This window comes from Colletotrichum orchidophilum (genome assembly GCF_001831195.1).
Source record: "Colletotrichum orchidophilum strain IMI 309357 chromosome Unknown Scaffold_51.1, whole genome shotgun sequence".
NCBI classification, from domain to species: domain Eukaryota; kingdom Fungi; phylum Ascomycota; class Sordariomycetes; order Glomerellales; family Glomerellaceae; genus Colletotrichum; species Colletotrichum orchidophilum.
The window spans coordinates 42,257-61,358 of record NW_019173007.1 but is presented as its reverse complement, the minus strand read 5'-3'; the positions used below and the strand labels follow the sequence as shown (position 1 = coordinate 61,358).

At 53.9% G+C, this 19,102-nt stretch overlaps 8 protein-coding genes across 8 annotated transcripts; 3 read left to right on the top strand and 5 right to left on the bottom strand.

Annotated features, from left to right (window-relative positions):
* Window positions 1-117, bottom strand: CORC01_06658 (uncharacterized protein; the record flags this gene model as incomplete). Its single annotated transcript, XM_022618297.1, has 1 exon — window positions 1-117. The coding sequence occupies one exon, from the start codon at window positions 115-117 to the stop codon at window positions 1-3; it is 117 nt and encodes a 38-aa protein (XP_022475141.1).
* A 260-nt stretch (window positions 118-377) lies between these two features.
* CORC01_06657 (short-chain dehydrogenase) lies at window positions 378-1,560 on the bottom strand (the record flags this gene model as incomplete). Its single annotated transcript, XM_022618296.1, has 2 exons — window positions 378-1,046; window positions 1,126-1,560. 2 exons carry the CDS (start codon window positions 1,558-1,560, stop codon window positions 378-380), a joined length of 1,104 nt encoding a protein of 367 aa, XP_022475140.1.
* A 1,162-nt stretch (window positions 1,561-2,722) lies between these two features.
* Window positions 2,723-3,225, bottom strand: CORC01_06656 (uncharacterized protein; the record flags this gene model as incomplete). Its single annotated transcript, XM_022618295.1, has 2 exons — window positions 2,723-3,062; window positions 3,095-3,225. The coding sequence occupies 2 exons, from the start codon at window positions 3,223-3,225 to the stop codon at window positions 2,723-2,725; spliced, it is 471 nt and encodes a 156-aa protein (XP_022475139.1).
* A 2,539-nt stretch (window positions 3,226-5,764) lies between these two features.
* On the top strand, window positions 5,765-8,753 carry CORC01_06655 (uncharacterized protein; the record flags this gene model as incomplete). The annotated part of the gene is made up of 3 exons (XM_022618294.1): window positions 5,765-5,830; window positions 5,961-8,471; window positions 8,526-8,753. The coding sequence occupies 3 exons, from the start codon at window positions 5,765-5,767 to the stop codon at window positions 8,751-8,753; spliced, it is 2,805 nt and encodes a 934-aa protein (XP_022475138.1).
* Window positions 8,754-10,126: 1,373 nt separating this feature from the next.
* CORC01_06654 (calcineurin-like phosphoesterase) lies at window positions 10,127-12,477 on the top strand (the record flags this gene model as incomplete). The annotated part of the gene is made up of 4 exons (XM_022618293.1): window positions 10,127-10,135; window positions 10,335-10,476; window positions 10,549-10,660; window positions 10,719-12,477. The coding sequence occupies 4 exons, from the start codon at window positions 10,127-10,129 to the stop codon at window positions 12,475-12,477; spliced, it is 2,022 nt and encodes a 673-aa protein (XP_022475137.1).
* Window positions 12,478-14,589: 2,112 nt separating this feature from the next.
* CORC01_06653 (ubiquinone/menaquinone biosynthesis methyltransferase) lies at window positions 14,590-15,594 on the bottom strand (the record flags this gene model as incomplete). Its single annotated transcript, XM_022618292.1, has 2 exons — window positions 14,590-15,256; window positions 15,314-15,594. 2 exons carry the CDS (start codon window positions 15,592-15,594, stop codon window positions 14,590-14,592), a joined length of 948 nt encoding a protein of 315 aa, XP_022475136.1.
* Window positions 15,595-15,844: 250 nt separating this feature from the next.
* Window positions 15,845-16,021, bottom strand: CORC01_06652 (uncharacterized protein; the record flags this gene model as incomplete). Its single annotated transcript, XM_022618291.1, has 1 exon — window positions 15,845-16,021. One exon carries the CDS (start codon window positions 16,019-16,021, stop codon window positions 15,845-15,847), a length of 177 nt encoding a protein of 58 aa, XP_022475135.1.
* A 535-nt stretch (window positions 16,022-16,556) lies between these two features.
* CORC01_06651 (uncharacterized protein) lies at window positions 16,557-18,755 on the top strand (the record flags this gene model as incomplete). The annotated part of the gene is made up of 5 exons (XM_022618290.1): window positions 16,557-16,634; window positions 16,729-16,960; window positions 17,040-17,208; window positions 17,524-18,249; window positions 18,317-18,755. 5 exons carry the CDS (start codon window positions 16,557-16,559, stop codon window positions 18,753-18,755), a joined length of 1,644 nt encoding a protein of 547 aa, XP_022475134.1.
* Window positions 18,756-19,102: the final 347 nt, after the last annotated feature.

Sequence of the window (19,102 nt, the reverse complement as noted above, 5' to 3'; positions counted from 1 at the left end):
CTAATAAGTCGTTACCATACACGAAGAAGAAGTAGTAAAGCAACGAAAAAGACAAGGCAGCTCCCGAACAAGCTGACAGGGAATCCCATAAACAAACAGCCTCATGTAACACTGCATGACCGACACTCGCACCAGAGAGAACCCAAGCCAGAACCCGAAAACCCAGAGACACCCGTATTGTTGCGCGAGAAAGAAATACAAGAAAATCATCCCAATGTCTCAGACCCAGACTCACATCGTACACTTTTGACTTGTTATACAGCCTTGTCAAAACCCCTCCTCTGTCCCATAAGCCCGGCATATAAATACTTTTCCCACCCTTCGTCCCACCTACATCAGTCATATCCTCTTAGACGGACTCACTCAGCCGTCGCCAATCAGTTCATCAGACGGCCCCCGTTGACCGGAATCACTGTCCCCGTAATCCACCTTGACTCATCGCTCGCAACAAACGCAACAACGTCGGCAATGTCCTCGACGGCCCCTAGCCTCGCTTCAGCAGGCGTAAGCGAAGCCCTCTCCAAGTCGGCGCTGCGCTGATCGTCGGGCAGCGAGTCAAACATCTCCGTCTTGACTGTCCCGGGGCTGATACAATTGACAGTCACGCCGTGCGCCTGCCCCATCTCTCGCGCCGCGACGCGCGTGAACGCCTCGACGGCCGCCTTGCTCCCCGCGTAGGCCATGCTGCCCGGCGAATCGGCGCGCGCCGCGACGGACGAGATGTTGATGATGCGACCGCCCGGCGCGATGTGCGGCTTGACGGCCTGCATCATGAAGAACACAGCGCGCGTGTTGGTGTCAAAGATGCGGTCGTAATCCTCGGTGGTGGTATCGTCGAGCGTTGCGCTGAGCGTCGCGGCGGCGTTATTGACGAGGATGTCGATCTTGGTTACGCCAAACGCCATCATGGTCCGCTCGATGACCTTCTTCTGATGCTTGGAGACGTCGGCCTGGATGGCGGTCGCCGAGGACCCGCAGGCCTCGATCTCGGATATGACCTCATGGGCCTTGGCTATTGATGAAGTGTTTACAAAAGTGAAGGCGACCTTCAGTCACGCGAATCATGGAAATCTAGCTTTAGCCGAGGTTCTCCTTTCAAGAGGATTAAAGTCGGTAGAGACGCACCCTGGCCCCTTCTCGTGCGAGCTTCAGCGCGATGGCGGCCCCGATGCCTCGCGCGCCGCCGGTGACGATGGCGACTTTGCCTGACAAGGACATATTGGGCGGCGGGAGCTGTGGCAGCGGTTTCGTCCACAGGGCAGATGATGCGCGCCGCGCGACACTTTCGCTGGTTTCTCCGTCGCTGATCTGAGGCGACTGGCTTTGCTGATGCTGCTGCTGCTGGCTCAGCGCATTGGTCAGATGAGACTGTGATAAAGGCACACTGTCAGCGTCGATGTCTGTTGGCATCCGCGGCCGGAATGCCGGTGTAGTGCAGCAGAATACCGGCAGAGTCTGGCTCTGGAGCCAGTGCGTAACGGCTCGGAAAGCCATTTGACTGGGATCCGTAGTCATGGCATTCTCTTCAGTAGGTGCGACGTCCATGCAGATATGCTGCATCGGTTTGAGATGTGTGAGGCGATGACGAAGGCTGTCGAAGGCTGACACACACACACACCTTACAGTTGAACGTCAGCCTGATCATGCATACCAAGGTCTCCCGTGCGTTGGAGATGGTGTGGCGGCGCGGGGAAACTCGACGTGTCGATCGTGCTGGATGACCAATGTAAGACAAAGCTCGAGAAAGTCTAGTCCACACTTTCTGCTGCAAATCTACCCATTCCGCCACAATTCCAATAGCTCGTGCAAGCTCTTTGGCTCTTGGGCTCTGTATGTCGACCAACCTGCAAGGAAGAACGCGGACCCTGGCTGTTGCAACCGTAAGGGTGAGGATTCGGACAACGAGCCACACACAAACTGGTATTTTGGACATGAGAATCGTGATCCATTGGTGTTACTTCGGGGGTCCAGACGTCTATGTGACAGACGACCAACGGCAAATCGCTGCAGCCCGCAGCGCGCCTGAACGAATCCACAGGTATGGGAGTGGGAGAGCTTCATTGTCGATCGCTTGACCATCAGCATTTGCCATCGAGAGCGACACTTAAGAGAATCAGACTGAGGCTGCGCAATCGTTGTGAGTCACACTGCTGGTTCAAGTATTTACCGTAAAGCGCCCAGCGCACAGATGCGACCTTGAAGTCAGGGAGAGAATCACCAGAGGAAGCCGAGAGGTAGCCGTAGGTACAGATAGTTGAGGGTTGCTTGCACCTCAGCAGCGCTATCTCTCGGTGCACACAGTTTCCACTGTCCAGCGACCACCCGATAACCGGCTGCTGGGTCTTCATCACTAGATGGCGACACCCTTGCTAGAAAGCGGCAGATGGGATGACATGCTACGCTGCGATCGCAGTCGGGCGGCCTCTGATTGGTCGTCCCCGTCCGACGGTTTTTTTTTTTTTTTTTCGATCCGGCTGGGGCGCTTCGCCGTGAACCGTAGCTCGTTCTGAGGGTGTTGGACCGTAGACAGGGGCGAAGGTTCTCGACGTCTTGGAGGATGGCAACTTGGCAGCTAGTCAAGTCGCAAACGGCAAAATGAAAGAAAGACGTTGGGCCGCGGGTGTTGGAAACGAGATTGCCGATTCAGGTCACTTTGGCGTATTAGTGGAGCCAAGAAGCCGGTTGGGCCTCGAAATAAAAAATTCCTAGGCACAAAGGGGGCTCAAGGGGCGAGAGTGGCCGATGAGACGGAGACGCTGGCCGGCACCGCCGGTGGTGAATAGGGGCCCGAGGCGGTGACGATGGGGTCCGGTCCACTGGCCCTGCATCTGACCAGCCCTCGGTCTCCAGAATCTCTCCAGTGTCCAGACCTTCGAGAAGGATATGGAACACTGGGGGCCAAGGCCAGTTCGCTGTGTTCGCGGTGTAAAGTTGTAAAACCACAGCCATGGTGCCTGAGTGCATGGGTTGCAGTCCACGCAATGCTAAGGGAGCCCTCAAAGTCGGGAGTCTTCGGTCGCACAGACTCGGGCACCGTGGAGAAGGTAAAGTCACGCTTCGGACAAAAAGCACATTGGCGACAGACGGGAGTTAGGAGGCACCCGAACCTTGTCCAGAGATCCGATATTCCCTGGCATACGGAAAGGAGTGAGCGATTCTGGGGACTTTGTCTTTGGCCAGGTTGGGGGCCTGGGATCGCCCTGTAATCCTGGGCAAATGGGTCATGCTAGTGTCGATTCTCGGCAGCAGCCAGCAGCGAAGACGGATGCTGTTTTGACGTCGGCTGGGTAGGTGGTACATTGAGGGAGCGAGCATTGTCAGAAAGGCGCAGTGCCTTTATAGAGCCAACCGTTGTCCTCGCGCAGCTGTGTACCATCATACAGAGGACTCCAAGGAAGTTGAAGGGATAGTAGTATCCCGCACAGGCTCGGATGGAAGGACAATGTTAGGCCTAGGTGCACATCACGAGCCTCCCTTGTGCTGCTTGGGTTGTCCCTGCCATGCCCGCATCCGGTTGAGTGGCAGTGACGGGCAGGAGAAACGCGCTTTAAGCATGACAGATTCAGCTCGAGTTAGAGGCGAGAAGCAAGAGGCGCCTCGAACCCGTCTTCTGGTTTCCTTGTTTCATTGCGAGCCATCTGAAAGACTGAGATTCTCTTCATCTTTGGCGACTTGAGATGACGGACTGATTTTGTATTCCGTACTTGTAGTGCGGCCATGACCCATCCATGTCTCATCCACTGCCAATATCCGGGCCTCGTGGTCCGCGTGTGCTCTTTGGGGAGCGTTGGCCGGAGCCAGCTGTGTCGGACAGTGGATTCGGGCCGTCATTCAACATCAAATGTCGGGGTCTTGCAGAGTATTCGAACATAGAATGTAGGAGCAGTGAAGAAAGTACTAGTAAGGTGCCGTGCTCGCAGAACAAGTGGCGATGTCATTGATGGTATGTGTGTTTTGATTGGGTACTCTGTATTGTTCCGTTGATATGGATGGTTGAGGTTGCGGACCGCTTGCCGTTATCTTTTTCCTTTCTTTTTTTCTACCTACCCTCTTCCTCCTCCCCGCCCTTTTTTGCGCTCCACCCATGCAGTTGTCCGTCCTGCCGCTGCGCCGCCTGCCGTGCCTGCCTCCAACTTGACGCCAAAACCGCAGCCAGTCAGTTCGCAGTCCACCGCCCAGGGACTCCTTCCCCTCCCCTCAATCTGGTGGAAAGTGAACGGACGATACGTACTTAAGCTCAGGCACGGGTACGGATGCATGCACGACTCAAAATGCATTTCAACTCAGCTGAACGGATGATAGACTACTGTACTATGAGGTAAGAGGATGCCTGTGAGTGCATTAGGTAATCTTTCGACAGTGCGTTGCTTGCTCGCGCGACTCTCAGTCTCCTGATAGAACTGTTCGAGAATAAAGGAATAGAAGTCCTTGTTTCTATGCCAGTCTAGGTACTATCTATTTTCTGGCGGTTGGGCCTTCAATGTACGTAATTAATCAATCACCTCACCCAAGGTACCTAGTAAGATGCGTCAAAGCAGATTCCGCGAGAATGGCAGCCTCAAAAGAGAAGGCAGACCTAATTAGACCGTGTTGGTGGCAGTTGCCCGTTGGCATTGGCTGGGCACGTGACAGGGAGGCGGCCTTTTGTGCCAGCCCACCTTACCTTAGGTACTTTGACTGGCCGCTTTTTCAAAGCAACGCCTAGCCCAGTCTGGCTGGCGCTAATGCAGTCTGGCTGGCGCCCTCCTCTCCAGGCTCCAAATGACACCAGCCGATTGGGGGTCGAGCCAAGTATTCGGTACTTGCCCCCCTCCGGCCTCCACTACGCCAGTCCCAGCATTTCGCACGCTTCCGACGCTCTCAACGGCACACTTTCATGGATCATCTCTGCAAATAGACTTGTACCCGTCTACTTCCATAGTTCCCCAAGTAAGGTATCTGATCTCCTCGCCGTGACCTTGACCTTTGGTGCTGTACTTTGTAAGGTAGGGCCTGTCCGTCGCCCTTCTCTGTCAGTCACCCACGCTCGCGCTCTGTCTTCTGCCCGCTCACCCGCTCCCCTGACCTGCAGTAGGGGGGGGACTTGACTTGACTGGCTGCGTCCCGTCTGCCTGTCTTGTGTCTGCACCAGCACCAATCCCAAGTACCTTCTCCAAAAGTCCAGTTCTCGACACAACTGGACGGCAAGGTGAACCATTAAGTGACACCATTTTGCCTTACCGAGCGCTACAACTGCCACCGCCCCGTCCTCCACCACTGCCACCGCTGCCACCACCACCACCAACAACAACATCTCTCTACCTACCTTACCACTACGACACAACACAACTTAGCACAATACACGCCGGCCAACTGCCCACTTGGACAAGTCTTGAACCGACCCATCCTCGCCTGTTCCTTGCTCTCAACAGCATAATTTGCCGCTTGCTTTTTCTCTCTCTCGTTTGCAACGGGCGACTTCTCCAGTCTTTTCAACTCTTATCGTTGTACATCCCGGGTACCGCTCCAATAAACCATCCTCCCATGCGATCTTGAACGACGCGACCGAGAATTCATACCTGTATCCGTATCCCGATCCCGACTCGCTCCATCTCCCGCCTTCGACACTCCTGTCGTTCCCACGCCGCGCCTATGCTGCCCTACACCTTCGACAGATGAGAGCCCGACAACACACTCTTTCCGAACGAGATACTTGGCAGACGAGTGGTGCATTTTAGGGAACTCCTGGCTATTCAGCCTCCCTGCAGGCCTTTCACTCTCCTAGATGATGGTGCGTAGACTTGATCACAACTCGCCACGGCAGCCATCATCGGCACCCAGCGCTTTCCAAGTCAGTTGGCTCAACCTCGTTGAACATGGCGCGCTTCCTCTCTTGTGTCTCGAGTCTTGGGCCCAAAGTTTACCGGCTGAGCCCCTTTCTTTAGACGTCACTTTTCGCTAACTCTCCGTGCTATCCGCAGACCTCATCTAGACCCCGCGCCGATATTGGTGGCAGCTTTGCGAGTCGACGCGGTCATGCGAGCCAGCTGTCAATTTCAGACCCCAGCCACCATGTGACGGAGACCATCGGAACCCTATACGGCGACGAGGAGTACGACAGCGATGGCCGACCCGTTAGTTACCTCGGACAGTCCTACACGGATCAGCTGAACAACAAGCTCGAATCCGATCTCCCCGGCGACGATCCTCGTAGGCAGATGATACGTTCAGCATCGGACAAGACGGGCTTGGGGATGACGCAAAACGGATCCCCAACTCTCAAAAAATCTCAGACTTTGCCTACGCGGTCGCCTAGCCAGCGAAGTATTTCGTTCGAGAACGGACCCAAATCGCCGCCTATCTCCTTGCGAGATGTCAAGAACGAGTCCTCTCAGTTTCCCCTAGGCAGCATCGAGAACCCGAATGATATTGCGCAAGAACTCAACAACTTGCAGGCCCTCAGGCGCATGTCTATGGATGTCGGAAACAATGCGGACCCTGATATGCTGCCTTTCTCAGGCCTGTCTCTCATTGCCATGCCTCCTATCGCACCAACGGGGGACGACGACGAAAATGATCCCTCGAGGTTACTTTGGGTCCCAGCAGCAGTTCATCCCGAGCTGGCGCCGACAGAGTTTAAGACCTTCTTGGAGGATCGCGTCAAGTCTATTCGGCGACGATCGGGCGACTCCAGCGACGGTGGTATGGGCCGAAGCGATTCTGGCGGCGGCCTGCGAAGGAAAAAGAGCATGCTCTCACGACAAATCGACAATTCTGGGGGGAGAGGCGCCGTTGGTTACGTGGACGGCGCTGAGAGACTCGGAAGAAATAGCTCGCTCAGAGATTATTCAACGCCGGAGCTCAACCTAAACGAACTAGTCAAGGATCCATCCAAAGTGGTGCGTGAGCTTTCCGAGGGTGCCCAGCCGGAGGCTGGCGCCGAAGATTTGCCCATCTTGCCCGTGGCTCCTGGCATGGGACTTCGCCGGTCAACCCGGACAACATACCGAAAAAACGGTAGTGTACGGTCAGAACGCCTGCCATTCTCCAAGCGGGTCACCAATCGACACACCCACACGGATTCGTCTGACTCTGCCGACACGGTCCCCCCTCTGCCATCTGACGTGCCCGATGTGCCTCCGTTACCGACGCAGCAAAGAGCCCAGTCAGAGCCAGTGTCTGAGAATTTCTCGCGTCCCAATCGATCAGTCCGACGCCAGCACAAGTTTTCTCAGGATCTGGGCGCAACGTCCGACGGTGCTTCACCCGAAGTTGAGGAGCCCGTCTCTCCCCCGAGTACACGTCCTGAGCAGCAACACCCGACAAGAACATCTTCAGTTTCAGCTGAGGCCAAACCCTCCGTTCCTGCCATCGTTGAGTCGCCAGCGACGGATGAGAGCGCGCAAAGGCAGCAGTTTCCTCAGAGGTCTTCCTCTTCACAGCATGCTCCTTCACAGTCCCTCATGGATGAGCCTCCCGCTCGTTCAAGCAAGCGCCCTGGTTCAAGCAACTCTGTACCAAGCCCTACAACTCCTACGGCCCCCCAACAGCCGCCACAGGTGCAGCAGCCCAGGCAGCAGACCAATGCTCCCAACCAGACCTTAAGCGACATGGCTTCGCACCCATCTGCCTTACCTGGCAGTGGCGCATCTCGAACCGATACGTTGACTTTCATCCCCACTCTGCAGCCAGAGGAGAAGAAGCCAGAAGAAAAGAGGGTGGAGAGAAAACTGAGAAAGGAAAGAGATGATGATGCCTCCAGCGTATCCTCCAGCAAATCTTCCGGTGGCTGGCCGAAGTGGCTCAAGGGTGGTAGCGATGATAAGGACAAGAAGAAGAAAGAAGAAGAAAAGAGGAAGAAACAGCAAGTCGCAGAGAAGGGGCAGGACAATGCTCGACTGGATGTTCTCCAGAACTCGATCGAGGGTGCATCTTCCAAGGGAAGAGAAAGCATCATTGTGGACCGCGACAACGTCGACAACAAACTGGTCGAAGAGAGAAAGAAGGAGAGCAAGAAGTCGGAAGCCAAGAAGGAAAAGGAGGGCGGTCTCTTCTCAGGCCTCTTTGGCGGTAGCAAGAAGAAGAGTGAGAAGGAGAGCAGCAGCAAGAAGAACCAACATCTGCGGGTTTCGGAGGAAGTGCCGTACCGCCCACTCAAGGCTGACGTCGACTACCACTGGACCAGATTCCCATTGCTCGAAGAACGAGCGATTTATCGGATGGCTCACATCAAGCTCGCAAACCCGCGTCGCTCGCTGTTGAGTCAGGTTCTTCTCAGTAATTTCATGTACAATTATCTCGCCATCGTTCAGGCCATGCACCCGCAGATGCAGGTCCCGCAGTCACCGCAGCAAAGACGACTGGAAGAGGAGCGCCGCCGCAAGGAACAAGAAGAGCAGTACTTGGCGCAACAACAACAGCAGCAGCAGCAGCAGCAGCAAGAGGCGGGGGATCAAGACTCGGCGGGCCAGTACAATTTTGATTATCATCGGGTATGTTGAGTATCTCCTCGGCAGCTCATAAACCCAAGCTAACTCGATTTATAGGGCGAAAACCAGTACGGGGACCATCCTCACGATGAGGTGGACTACGTAGATGATGCTCAGATTTATGAGTACGACCATGGCGGCGACATGGACAATGGACGCAGCAATGGCTACCAAGGCCCTGATAGCTATGATCCTCAGCCTGGCAAGCAGTATTATCACGATCAGTATGGGCGAGATGGCGGCGACGACGTAAGGCGCCGGGACGACCGAGAGGACATGTGGTGATCTCTGGCATGTGGTGAGATGCAGCGGCAGAAGCAGCGGCAGCGGCAGCTGTAGTTGTAGCTGCTTGCGGGGATGGCTTTCTTGGTCGGTACGACTCCTAGACCCTGCCTCGGATTGCACTGTTCAACCCCGTTGGAAGGCGCTGTGTAATCATCCAAACGTATGTGCATTAGGCGGAGTTGATGGATTGAGTGCGACTTATATTCAAAACGGGAACCCGCGGGTGGCTTGGCTAAGCCTCCATCAGTTCCCTCATTTTCACATCTTTCATATCTTCATATTTAGTATTTTGCAGGGTGGACTTGTGGTGGACGGTGGATTGATTTTGTTGCAGCGCATGTACGCAGTTAGCATAGCGACCGGGATCTTCTGGAGGCTGCTTAGGTTCGATTGCGACGCGCGGGGAGAAAGAATAAAGTAGCGCAACCACAGCATGTGGTGGACCCATCTGTTTGCTCCTGACTTGCCAATAGTTAATACCTTGCCCAGGTTGCGTTGGGATGCCGTTGTTTCGGCTTCCGGCCTCTGGAGTCCCGCCTCATCCCGCCGGGCCTCATCCCAGAGCTGGATCTCACGTGCCAAGGTTGCTGGGAGCCTACATAGGGCAATCTAAGGTAAGGTACCCTACCTTGAGGTATCCTAAGGTGACCATGGTCGTTCTTTGAGGAAAATCAATGCTGCATCTCTGCGAGGAAGAGAATGCCACGAGACCTGCAGGTCTAAATGATCAAAGAGAATGAGCTGAGGTGCTGTTCGCCTCCGTTTGAATCGAATGTCGTGTCTAACCCTGACAGGTCCAACTCGGGGCAAAAGTGAGCAATAAAGTGAGGAGCTGAGGTGTGTTTAGCGCAACCTGGAAGGCAGCTGCCCGAGCCCCGCTGTAGTGCCTGGAGGTGCCCAGCAGGCTCTCAGTGAGCTCTGAGCCCACCTTTAGTCTTTGAGCTGCTCTGGGCTGTTCTGCCTGCCCCAGAATGGCCAGGAGTAAGGTGCTCTTGAGAAGGCCCAGAGCATTACCTTGGCCCCTGCCAGCTGTGAGAGCATGCGCTAAACCCTTTGAGGCAAGAGCAGCCTCTTCTGGCAGTGCGCCAATTCGTCCGTTCGTTGCTTCCACCTACACCTTGCACTTTTCCTTAACCTCCAGAAAAATATCACCAGCCTTGTAAGGGGAGCTTATTCCTTTTCTCGTCGCAAACATCGCCGTCTGCTCCTTCCAACCCCATTTCCATCTCCGTTGATACCCAATTCCTCCCCTCTCTGACCTCCCGAGCCGAGCACCCGGTCACCTACCCGACGACGACCCCCGAATCCGATCGGCCCCTGTGACCTCCAATCGCCCAATCTCCATCTCGCGATTACCTCGACAAAAAACTAGCATGGCTGCCGTGAGTTACCTCTTTTTTTCGTCATCCAAAGCCTCTGATCCAGTGCGATCTTCCTCTTGATGTCCTCTGTTTCGTTGCGCACTTCCCCTTCTGCTCTATCCTCGTTGCCGCGATGCTTCGTGGTTCTCGGGCGGGACCTTGGCAGCTCCTCCTTGTCCCGCTTCTGGCCCCAGTACTAACATGTCATCGATGTTTATAGCCGCGTCCATACAACAACAACCCGGGCTACATGCCCAACGGAGCTTCTTCGATCCCTCCTGGAGCTGCGCCTCTCCTCCCCAATCAGGGTCGCGTTATCCAGACTGGCCCCATCCGAGTTCTGTGCATAGCTGATGTTCGAGGTTCGTCGCTCTTCCATCAAACCCCGTCAAACGGCCGGCTATGGAGCTTGACTCTGACATGATATCTGATAGGAAACCTCACATCCCTAAACGACCTGGCAAGACAAGCACGAGCCGACCACATCATCCACACTGGCGACTTTGGCTTCTACGACGACACCTCTCTGGAGCGAATCGCAGAAAAGTAAGGAACACTCCGCGACTCTATAAATGACCGTTGTCATTCTGACACTGGTGCGAAGAACCCTGAAGCATGTTGCTCAGTACTCCCCTCTGATTTCCGAGCCTGTCAAGAAGGCGATCCAGCAGGGCGGCCCCGGACCCGTCAAGAGCCGATTCCCTGCCAACGAGCTCCCCCTCTCCGAGCTCTCTCTTCTCCTGAGCGGCGAGATCAAGCTCGATATTCCAGTATACACTGTTTGGGGTGCTTGCGAAGATGTTCGCGTTCTCGAAAAGTTTCGTTCCGGAGAGTATAAGGTACAGAACCTGCACATCATCGACGAAGCCCGTTCAATGCTTCTCGAGCTTGGTGGAGTCAAGCTGCGCCTCTTGGGTCTCGGCGGTGCTGTCGTCATGCACAAGCTCTTCGACAACGGCGAGGGTAGAACCACTATTGCTGGAGGCCAGGGAACGATGTGGACTACCTTGTTGCAGATGGGCGAGCTCGTCGACACCGCGCACCGAGTTTACGATCCCACCGAAACCCGCGTATTCGTCACTCACGCTTCTCCTGCTCGTGAGGGTATCCTGAATCAGCTTTCCGTCACCCTCAAGGCCGACTTCTCCATCTCTGCTGGACTTCATTTCCGCTATGGCAGCTCCTACAACGAGTTCAGCGTAAACCCCACCCTTGACCACTACCGCGGCAAGCTCGCTGCCTCCAAGGCCTCGTTCAACGATGTTTGGGAGACGGTCAAGAACGAGGTTGAGCCAGCCATCTCTCAGAATGAGGGTCAACAGAACTTGCTCAAGAACGCCCTCCAGATTGTCGAGAAGATGCCCACTACCGCTGCTGGAGGCAACCCCTTTGGCGGTCCCGTTGCCGGTCAAGCACAGCTCGGCCAAGTTGACGAGAGTGCTTTCAAGAACATGTGGAACTTCAACCTGGCTGATGCCGCGTTTGGATGGTTGGTGCTTGAGATTCAGGACGGGCGTATCGGAACAGAGATGCGCGCCCAAGGCTTCAACTTTTCACACAGAGGTGCCAAGGCGGCCGCGCCTGTTCCCGCCGGACCTGCTGGGGCTGGCAATTTACCTGCCCCGGCGCCTCCCTCTACACAGACTACGGCGCCCCCGCCCTCCAGCAGACAGCCTTCGTCTCAAGCACCTCCCAAGCCTGCAGTCGCAACACCCCTGCCGTCAGCTAAGCCTGCGACTCCTCAACCTGCTGCTGCAGCACTGCCTGCGGTCCCTCCCAAGGACGAGCGTCCTGCGCCAGCGGCCGCTAACGGATCAGCCAACGGCCCTGACCCCGTCTCTTCTCCCGCGCCCAAGACGCCTGCTCAAGACATTGTCGGTCTTTTCATTATGAATGTCAATTCCGAGGAGCAGACTCGTGATCTTTTCGACGGCGAGCACAAGAACAACATCCTCAAGGTGGAGAAGTGGGGCAACTCCAACAAGGTTGTTATGTTCAAGACGATTGAGGAGCGTGATGCTGCTCTCAATAGCCTTCCCGAAGATCTCAAGACCCGTACCCAAGAGGACCGATCCCGCCCCCTCGTTAAGGTTTTCCAACACCGAGAGAGCAAGTTCCAACCCCGTGGAGGTGCCGGTAACTGGGGCAGCAGCAGAGGTGGCGGTAACTCTGCAAACACTGGCAGCGGCTATCGCAGTGCCGGTGGCGCCAGTGATTCTGAGAGTACCCGTCGCGGTGGTCGCGGTGGTGGCCGAGGCGGACGTGGAGGCGAGCGCGGAGGACGCGGTCGAGGTGGCCGCGGTGGCCTCAAGGGCGAAGGCGGCGCCTCCCCCGCCCCTGGTCCTGCTACCCCGGCAGAGTAGGACTCTTCTCCTGAAACCTTTGATGAAGTATGGGAGATGGCACGGGCCTCGGGATCGAAGCCACGTTGTCCATCAAATGAAGTCTTTGAAGCTGTAATGGCCAAGTTTGGCCCCTCGCAAGCAGGGGAATGAAAGGACAAAGATTTTATCGTTTTTGCTGGTTATGAAAGGGAGAAAGGGGGGCCAAAGAAAAATAAGTGCTACCAATTCTTGTACGCGTATCTTAATGAGACAACTTGAGGGGGAAGGGGGAAAAAAGACCTTTTTACTCAGTTTTCCGTTTTCATCCATGTTGGGGAGTTTTCTTCGTCGATGAGAAGCGCAAAAAAGGCGGCTGAGCCACACGAGAGAGAGAGAGAGAGAGAGAGAGAGAGAGAGAGAGAGAGAAGAGAGAGAAAAAGTCAGACCTAGGACATGACGTATTCTGGTTCCAATGGTTGAGGCTTTCCAGGAACTCTTGATGGAATGGAAACTACATTTACCCCGTGATTACGTGGAACACGAGGAAGACATTGTGCGGTTGGTAGTCATGATGGGAATAGCAATCCAATGCCAACTCCAAGGATTAGGTTTCTTCTGTCGTGAGTGACTCTTCATGTGAAGGCTTGTCATGACTGAAGGAAGATGGCGTTTCTAGTTGACATGCGGTTGGAGTACAGATGGTGTGTTGCTGTGTAATTGCGGGTTTGGGAGAGGGCTGCGAAATAAGCTTGGCTCTAACCCCTTGAGCGGGCTTAATATTGTAGTGAAGCCTGCAACTCAGTTGCGCGCGCAAGGCCCGCGACCGGCGAAGCGCGGCACAAGTACGAATGTATAATTTTAGTGAGGTATCCCAAGCTTGTGGCCAAGACGATGAGGCTGTGGGTTGTCACATGCATGTCTTGATCTACAACGCCTACTCAAAAGTCTGGTCACAGCAATAAGGCTTTCTCACCGAAGTCTTATATGCCAACAATATGAATACTTATCCAAATCGAGTACAGAGTTCATTATAAGACACCTGAAATGCAGCCTTTTAATTTCAGAGGAAAACTATTATAAAACGAGTTTCATTTGAGTGCTGTAATATAAACAGGTAGGGTAAAGATGATGTGGGGTGAACGGGGGGTAGTTTGGTGCCACACTTTTTGCTGTGACCAGACTTTTGAGCTGGCGTTCTGGCATCGTCCTCTTACTTTTAGGCCGGCCATTCACTACGTAGATGCCTGTCTGCATCTGGGGATTCACTCCGCTGTGGTATGATTTTCTACGACGGTAAGCTGCAATCTAGTCCAGAACACTGGTTCAGTCGATGGGATTCATACCACGAACTCCAAGCAATAGATATTCCTGCCTTCTCATTGAATTTCTGGTACAGACGTGTTCTAAGAATACCGGATACGGACGAAAATCAGACTCGATTTTCGAGATGGGCCCAATCATCCCAGACCCTGCTACCCGTCAGTTTCGCCATCCCTCAACAAGATAGGTCTGAAAGCTGTCTTCAACTCGATGACTGTCTCGTAAATAGGAAAGTGTGTCAACAAATCCATAGGAGAGAATGAGGCATATGTGGAATCACCGCTGTCGACACGGGCTAAGAGATGGGTATAATTGTATAAGGAACAAGGTTGGGGGATAGTCGATAGATATGTCGATAGTTTGAGGAGCTAAACTTCCAAAGTCAGGCGCAAGGACATGGTTGATTTGGAAAAAAAATTTGGTCTCAAACGTTGTTAGCCAAGGCCAGTTATTTGGCTATTTTGCTCTCTAAAAATGAATCTTGTAACACCCTAGAAATGGCGTTGCTCATCCTCGTTGATGACAATTTCGACGGGTAAATGACGGGAGCTTGTCATTCTCTCACATACTCAAGACAGCGCTTACTACTCCTCGGAAACTCTCGATCTACTTGCGTTATGTAGTTGTGGTCCAGGCCCAACGGCCTTCTTGGTATACATTTTTGTGCAGAGAGTCTATCTGGTTGCCCTCTGTCTATGCAGCCATGCTGATGATTCACTTTTCCGTGTTGATACATATACATACAGTTTACAAGAGCTTCGCGAGCTCATCTGAGCCCGTTTTTTTTTTTTCGTGGATTTCTTCCTCGCGCCGAGTGCCCCTGAATCGGATTTACGCGATGGGCTTCATACCCTTGTGAATGGCCGCAACGCCACCAGTCAGGTTCTCATAGCCCTCACCCGAGATAACGAATCCAGCATCTTTGATCATGTCCCTGAACTCCACCTGGCTCGGGAACCGTTCGATACTCTCGACGAGGTACTGGTAGCTGTCCCTATCACCAGCGACGAGCTGGCCAATCAGGGGAATGCCGCTGAAGGACCACCGCTTGTAGATGGCGTTGAAGAGCGGGTAGTCGTCGGCCTTGCTGAACTCGAGGCAGGCAAAGACGCCACCGGGCTTGAGCACCCGGTGGGCCTCGCGCAGGGCAGCGGGGATGTTGGTGAAGTTGCGGATGCCGAACGCGACGGTGTAGAGGTCGATCGAGTTGTCCTTGATGGCGCCCTCTGGGAGCTTTTCGGCATTGGCCTCGAGCCAGGACGTGGCGGCCTGCTGGGAGGCGGGGAGGGACTTTGACCTGTCGCGGCCGACGGCTAGCATGGAGGGGTTGATATCGGAAATTGTGACGCGGACGTCGGGGTTGTGGTTGATGTTGTGCGCCGTGTGGAGCATGCGAAAGGCGATGTCGCCGGTGCCGCCGGCAATGTCGAGGATGTGTTGCGGTGTGGGTGGGTTGGAAGCTGAGAGGCCTGGCTGGAGGCCGGAGACGAAGTGGTCCCTGGGAGGGTGTTAGTGGTGGCATGACGGTTGTTAAGAGAGAGAGGACCAGACGTACTTCCATATTCTGTGCCAGCCAAAGGACATGAGGTCGTTCATGCGGTCATACGAATCGGCGACGCTGTGGAAGACGCCGGCGACGCGATCGGCCTTCTCGGACTCGGGGACGGTCTTGAAGCCAAAGTGCGTCGTCTTGCCATCGGCGGAAGGGTCGGTTGAGGTGTTGATGGAGCGGGAGGCGACTGCGAAGGGTCGGGAGACAGGGGAGGGTGATGTGCTGAGCTGGTACGAGAGGGATCTTACGCTCCAGGGGGAGCGGAGGGCGCGTCGGGTTGCCATTGCTAGGGAATGGCTCGTTGTCGTGGAGAGGGAAGACCTGGGGCGCGCGCAATGGAGTCAGTCGATCGGTGCTGGGAGAGCTTTCGGGATGGAATTAATTTTTGGTGGAGAAGGTGCTCGAGTGTGGCTGGTGCGCGCTAAGTCGATGACATTGGGGTCAAGCCACATCTTGAAGACCAGGGTCTGTGAAGGATGATATCCAGATGGGTGTGTGGAATTCATTCCTAGGAAAAACGAAGAAACAGCCTACCTAGACAGTAGTTTCGTTAGAGGCAGCTTCAGTTGTCGAAGCCTCCTTGCGCGCCGCTCGGTGATGGGCCAAAATCGTGGCGAAGGTGTGAATCTGGTTGCGGGCGAAGTACACAATAGCGCAGAGGAGCAAGGTAAGCATGAGGACCAAAACAGCAATTTTGGCTGCAGGACTCATATTGACGCTTTGAATCGATGGTTTGATGTCTTCTGGATCTTGTTCTAGGGTTGATCCGAGAGGGGAAAAAAAAGTTGTTGATCCTTGGCGACGAAGTCAAGTATTGAGGTTATTGATGAGAGGCCGTTGTTTGTGGTGGATGATGAAGGGGGGGAATAGGTGTCCTTCTTCTGCTGAAATGGGTATTTTGGAAGTGTGCAAGCAAAAAGAAGTATGTGCACTTTTTTTTTGTAGTAATTTCTTGAACTGGTCGTGAAGGCATCCAAGTCAGGTTGGACTTACACCCAGCAAACAGAAGCTCTATACTGAGACACACCGGCCACCGAACCGCATCCTTGGGATTTGCTGATAACGGCAAGTGGAGATATCGATAAAGACCCATATTAGGTCTCCACCGGCAGACAGTGAAAAGAACAGTGTCTGGACTGTGTTTGCGAGGTCAAGACTCGGACACCTCCGAGCTGTTGAGAACCACGCTCCCTCCTGAGATACCGAGACAGCAGCAACTCTCGGCCAACTTCCTATTCCTCGGGTGATGGATCCGACATGGGAATCACAATTCCCACCGACGGTCTCCAAAGCTTGCAGTCGTTGCCGTGCACGGAAAGTCAAGGTTGGTCGCTACCCGTACACCACAAGGACAATGAATTGCTGACATCCTAGAGTGTGATTTACGGGTTCCACGATGCTCAGCTTGCCAAAAACAGAATGAGCAGTGCAACATCACCGACTGTGTGACTTACACATACGCCGCTGTCAAAAGTCTGCAACACCGAATCAGCCAGCTTGAATTCAGACTCAACGCTAGTCCTGAAGGTACAGCAAGCCAACCTGCCCCGGTAGCTGAGACTGGCCAATTCGACGATGTTCGCAAAGCGGCCGAAGAGATTGGTGTGCTGGCAATTGGAAGGCCGAGCGGCTACTCGGACAGAATATACAGTGAGTATTACTCTACAAGGCCACGAGCTGGTAATTTGTTCCTGGACGTATGTGATTGATCGATGTTTCCATCCTATAGTGGGCAGTGCAACCGGCTCGACCTTTGCCCGAATCTTCTTCAAGCAGATTCACCTAGTGGCATCAACGTCGCGCTCAGCTCGACAAGAGCTCTCCAGCCAGGACCATGAACTTGCCCGGAACAACGCTGCACTTCCCCCGCAGCCTGTCGCAAGATTCCTCCTGACCACGTACATCAGTCGCATACATCCATGGTGGCCATTCATTTCTCTTCCCTTTCTAAGAAGCAGCCTCGCACGAATGTACGAGGATCCAGCAAGGTGCACATTGTATCAAAAATTTTTGATTCTCATGATGTTAGCCCTCGCTTCAACGACTTGCACAGAAACCCAGGAATACCGACGGATGATGGACTTGAACAGGCCGACAGACTACTTCCAGACAGGCCTACAATTCTTTCTGAATTCACACGACCACCCCAGAGATCTCCAAGGCCTTCATTCCGTGCTCTTGGTGAGCTTGTGGATGCTAGGATCAAATATTAGAAATCACGGCGACGACCTTTGGCAGATGAGTCGGTACGCCATGTCAACAGCCATAGAAATGGGTCTTCACCGGCGCTCCACCACCCCGGGCGACCTAAATTCTGATGATCGGGAGATCCGAAATCGGACCTGGTGGTGTGTATATACCTTGGAGAGACAGGTCGCTGTCATCACCGGCCGGGTACTTTCTGTCCGAGAACACGCGATAGATGCGCCAAAGCCATGTGTCAGTACCCTTGACGACCTCACAGATTATGAGGCTCGGGCAGCGCCAGTATTTCAGAAGCTTAACGTCAAGCTTTTCAATCATTTAGTGGGACTTCGTCAGATTGGTGGGCGGATTCTTGAATCCGTTTACATCGCTAGGGGTACTGATGGGCGAGCATCGAGAAACACATTCCAAGAGATTTGCAACGAAGTCGGAAAGATCCAGCAAGAATTAGAGAGCTGGAAACGAGACATGGAATCCCTCAACGTGAAGGGAACACGCGAGTACTCCGAGATGAAGATCGAATATTCACTTCTCCTGTTGCTCATGTATCGACCATCTCCCACGTTCATGATTCCCTCCAAAGAGATGGTTGAGATCTGCTCTCGGGCTGTGTCTGGAACCGTTCGGCAGTGGCTGAAGTTGGAGTTTCAACATGGCATCACTGCCATTTGCGGATGTGTACGACAAGTGCATTCAATCCTAATGGTAGGACTGGCAGGCTTGTATTGTGACTGGTAAGTTTCTTCATCTCTTCAGGCCCAATTTGAATGTTTAGGTTGCAAGCTGATCGTCAGCTACCAGGCACATGAAAGCGATGACCCAAAGTCCAGAATCCCCTCTTCTTTACTCTCATGGGAGTAATGTAGCATCATGCATGGACCTCATCGAACGCGGAACAGCTCGAATGAAAGAAGAAGGCCTGCTGAAGTACCGTGACCTTCTCCAAGCAGCGAGAATTAAGGTATATGGCCCAACGACGTGGGAGCCACGAAGCGTGCAGACACAAGCCACAGATGCATCATCCGTAGCTCCTGTGGATCCATCAAGCACCCTTGGTCTAATTGGCCCAGACAACTTGCAGTCCCATCTGTTCTTCCAAGGCGATGGGCTAGAAACGTACATGAACCAGGTTACAGGATATTTCGACAATACTCAACTTGGGTTGGATGAGGGCCTGACCGCCTGGTTTGGCACTTTCATGGATGAGTTACAATCGAACCAGAATAGGGAATTGGTATGAATAATACATTGCCACAATGATTCCAAGCAACACACTAAGCCTATGGGACCACTGGGCCGCCCTGACATGGCAACTGGGGTTCGTGCTTGTTGAGTGACCTGATCATGAGCTATCGACACTGGCTAGCCTGATGCCATGACACAGCTTCAGTAAATCAGTCGAACGTCTAAGGGTCGAGAAAGAAATGCGGACATCGAATCATTATCATCGATTTGATCCCTTCTTCCCATGAGATTGGCTGCAATTAGCCAAAGACCGAACGGATCTCGGACTGAACCGAGGATGAGGGAAGAGCGGCCTGCGCGATGTCCACAAAATTTCGGTCTTGACCGAGCTCTGTGCCTATC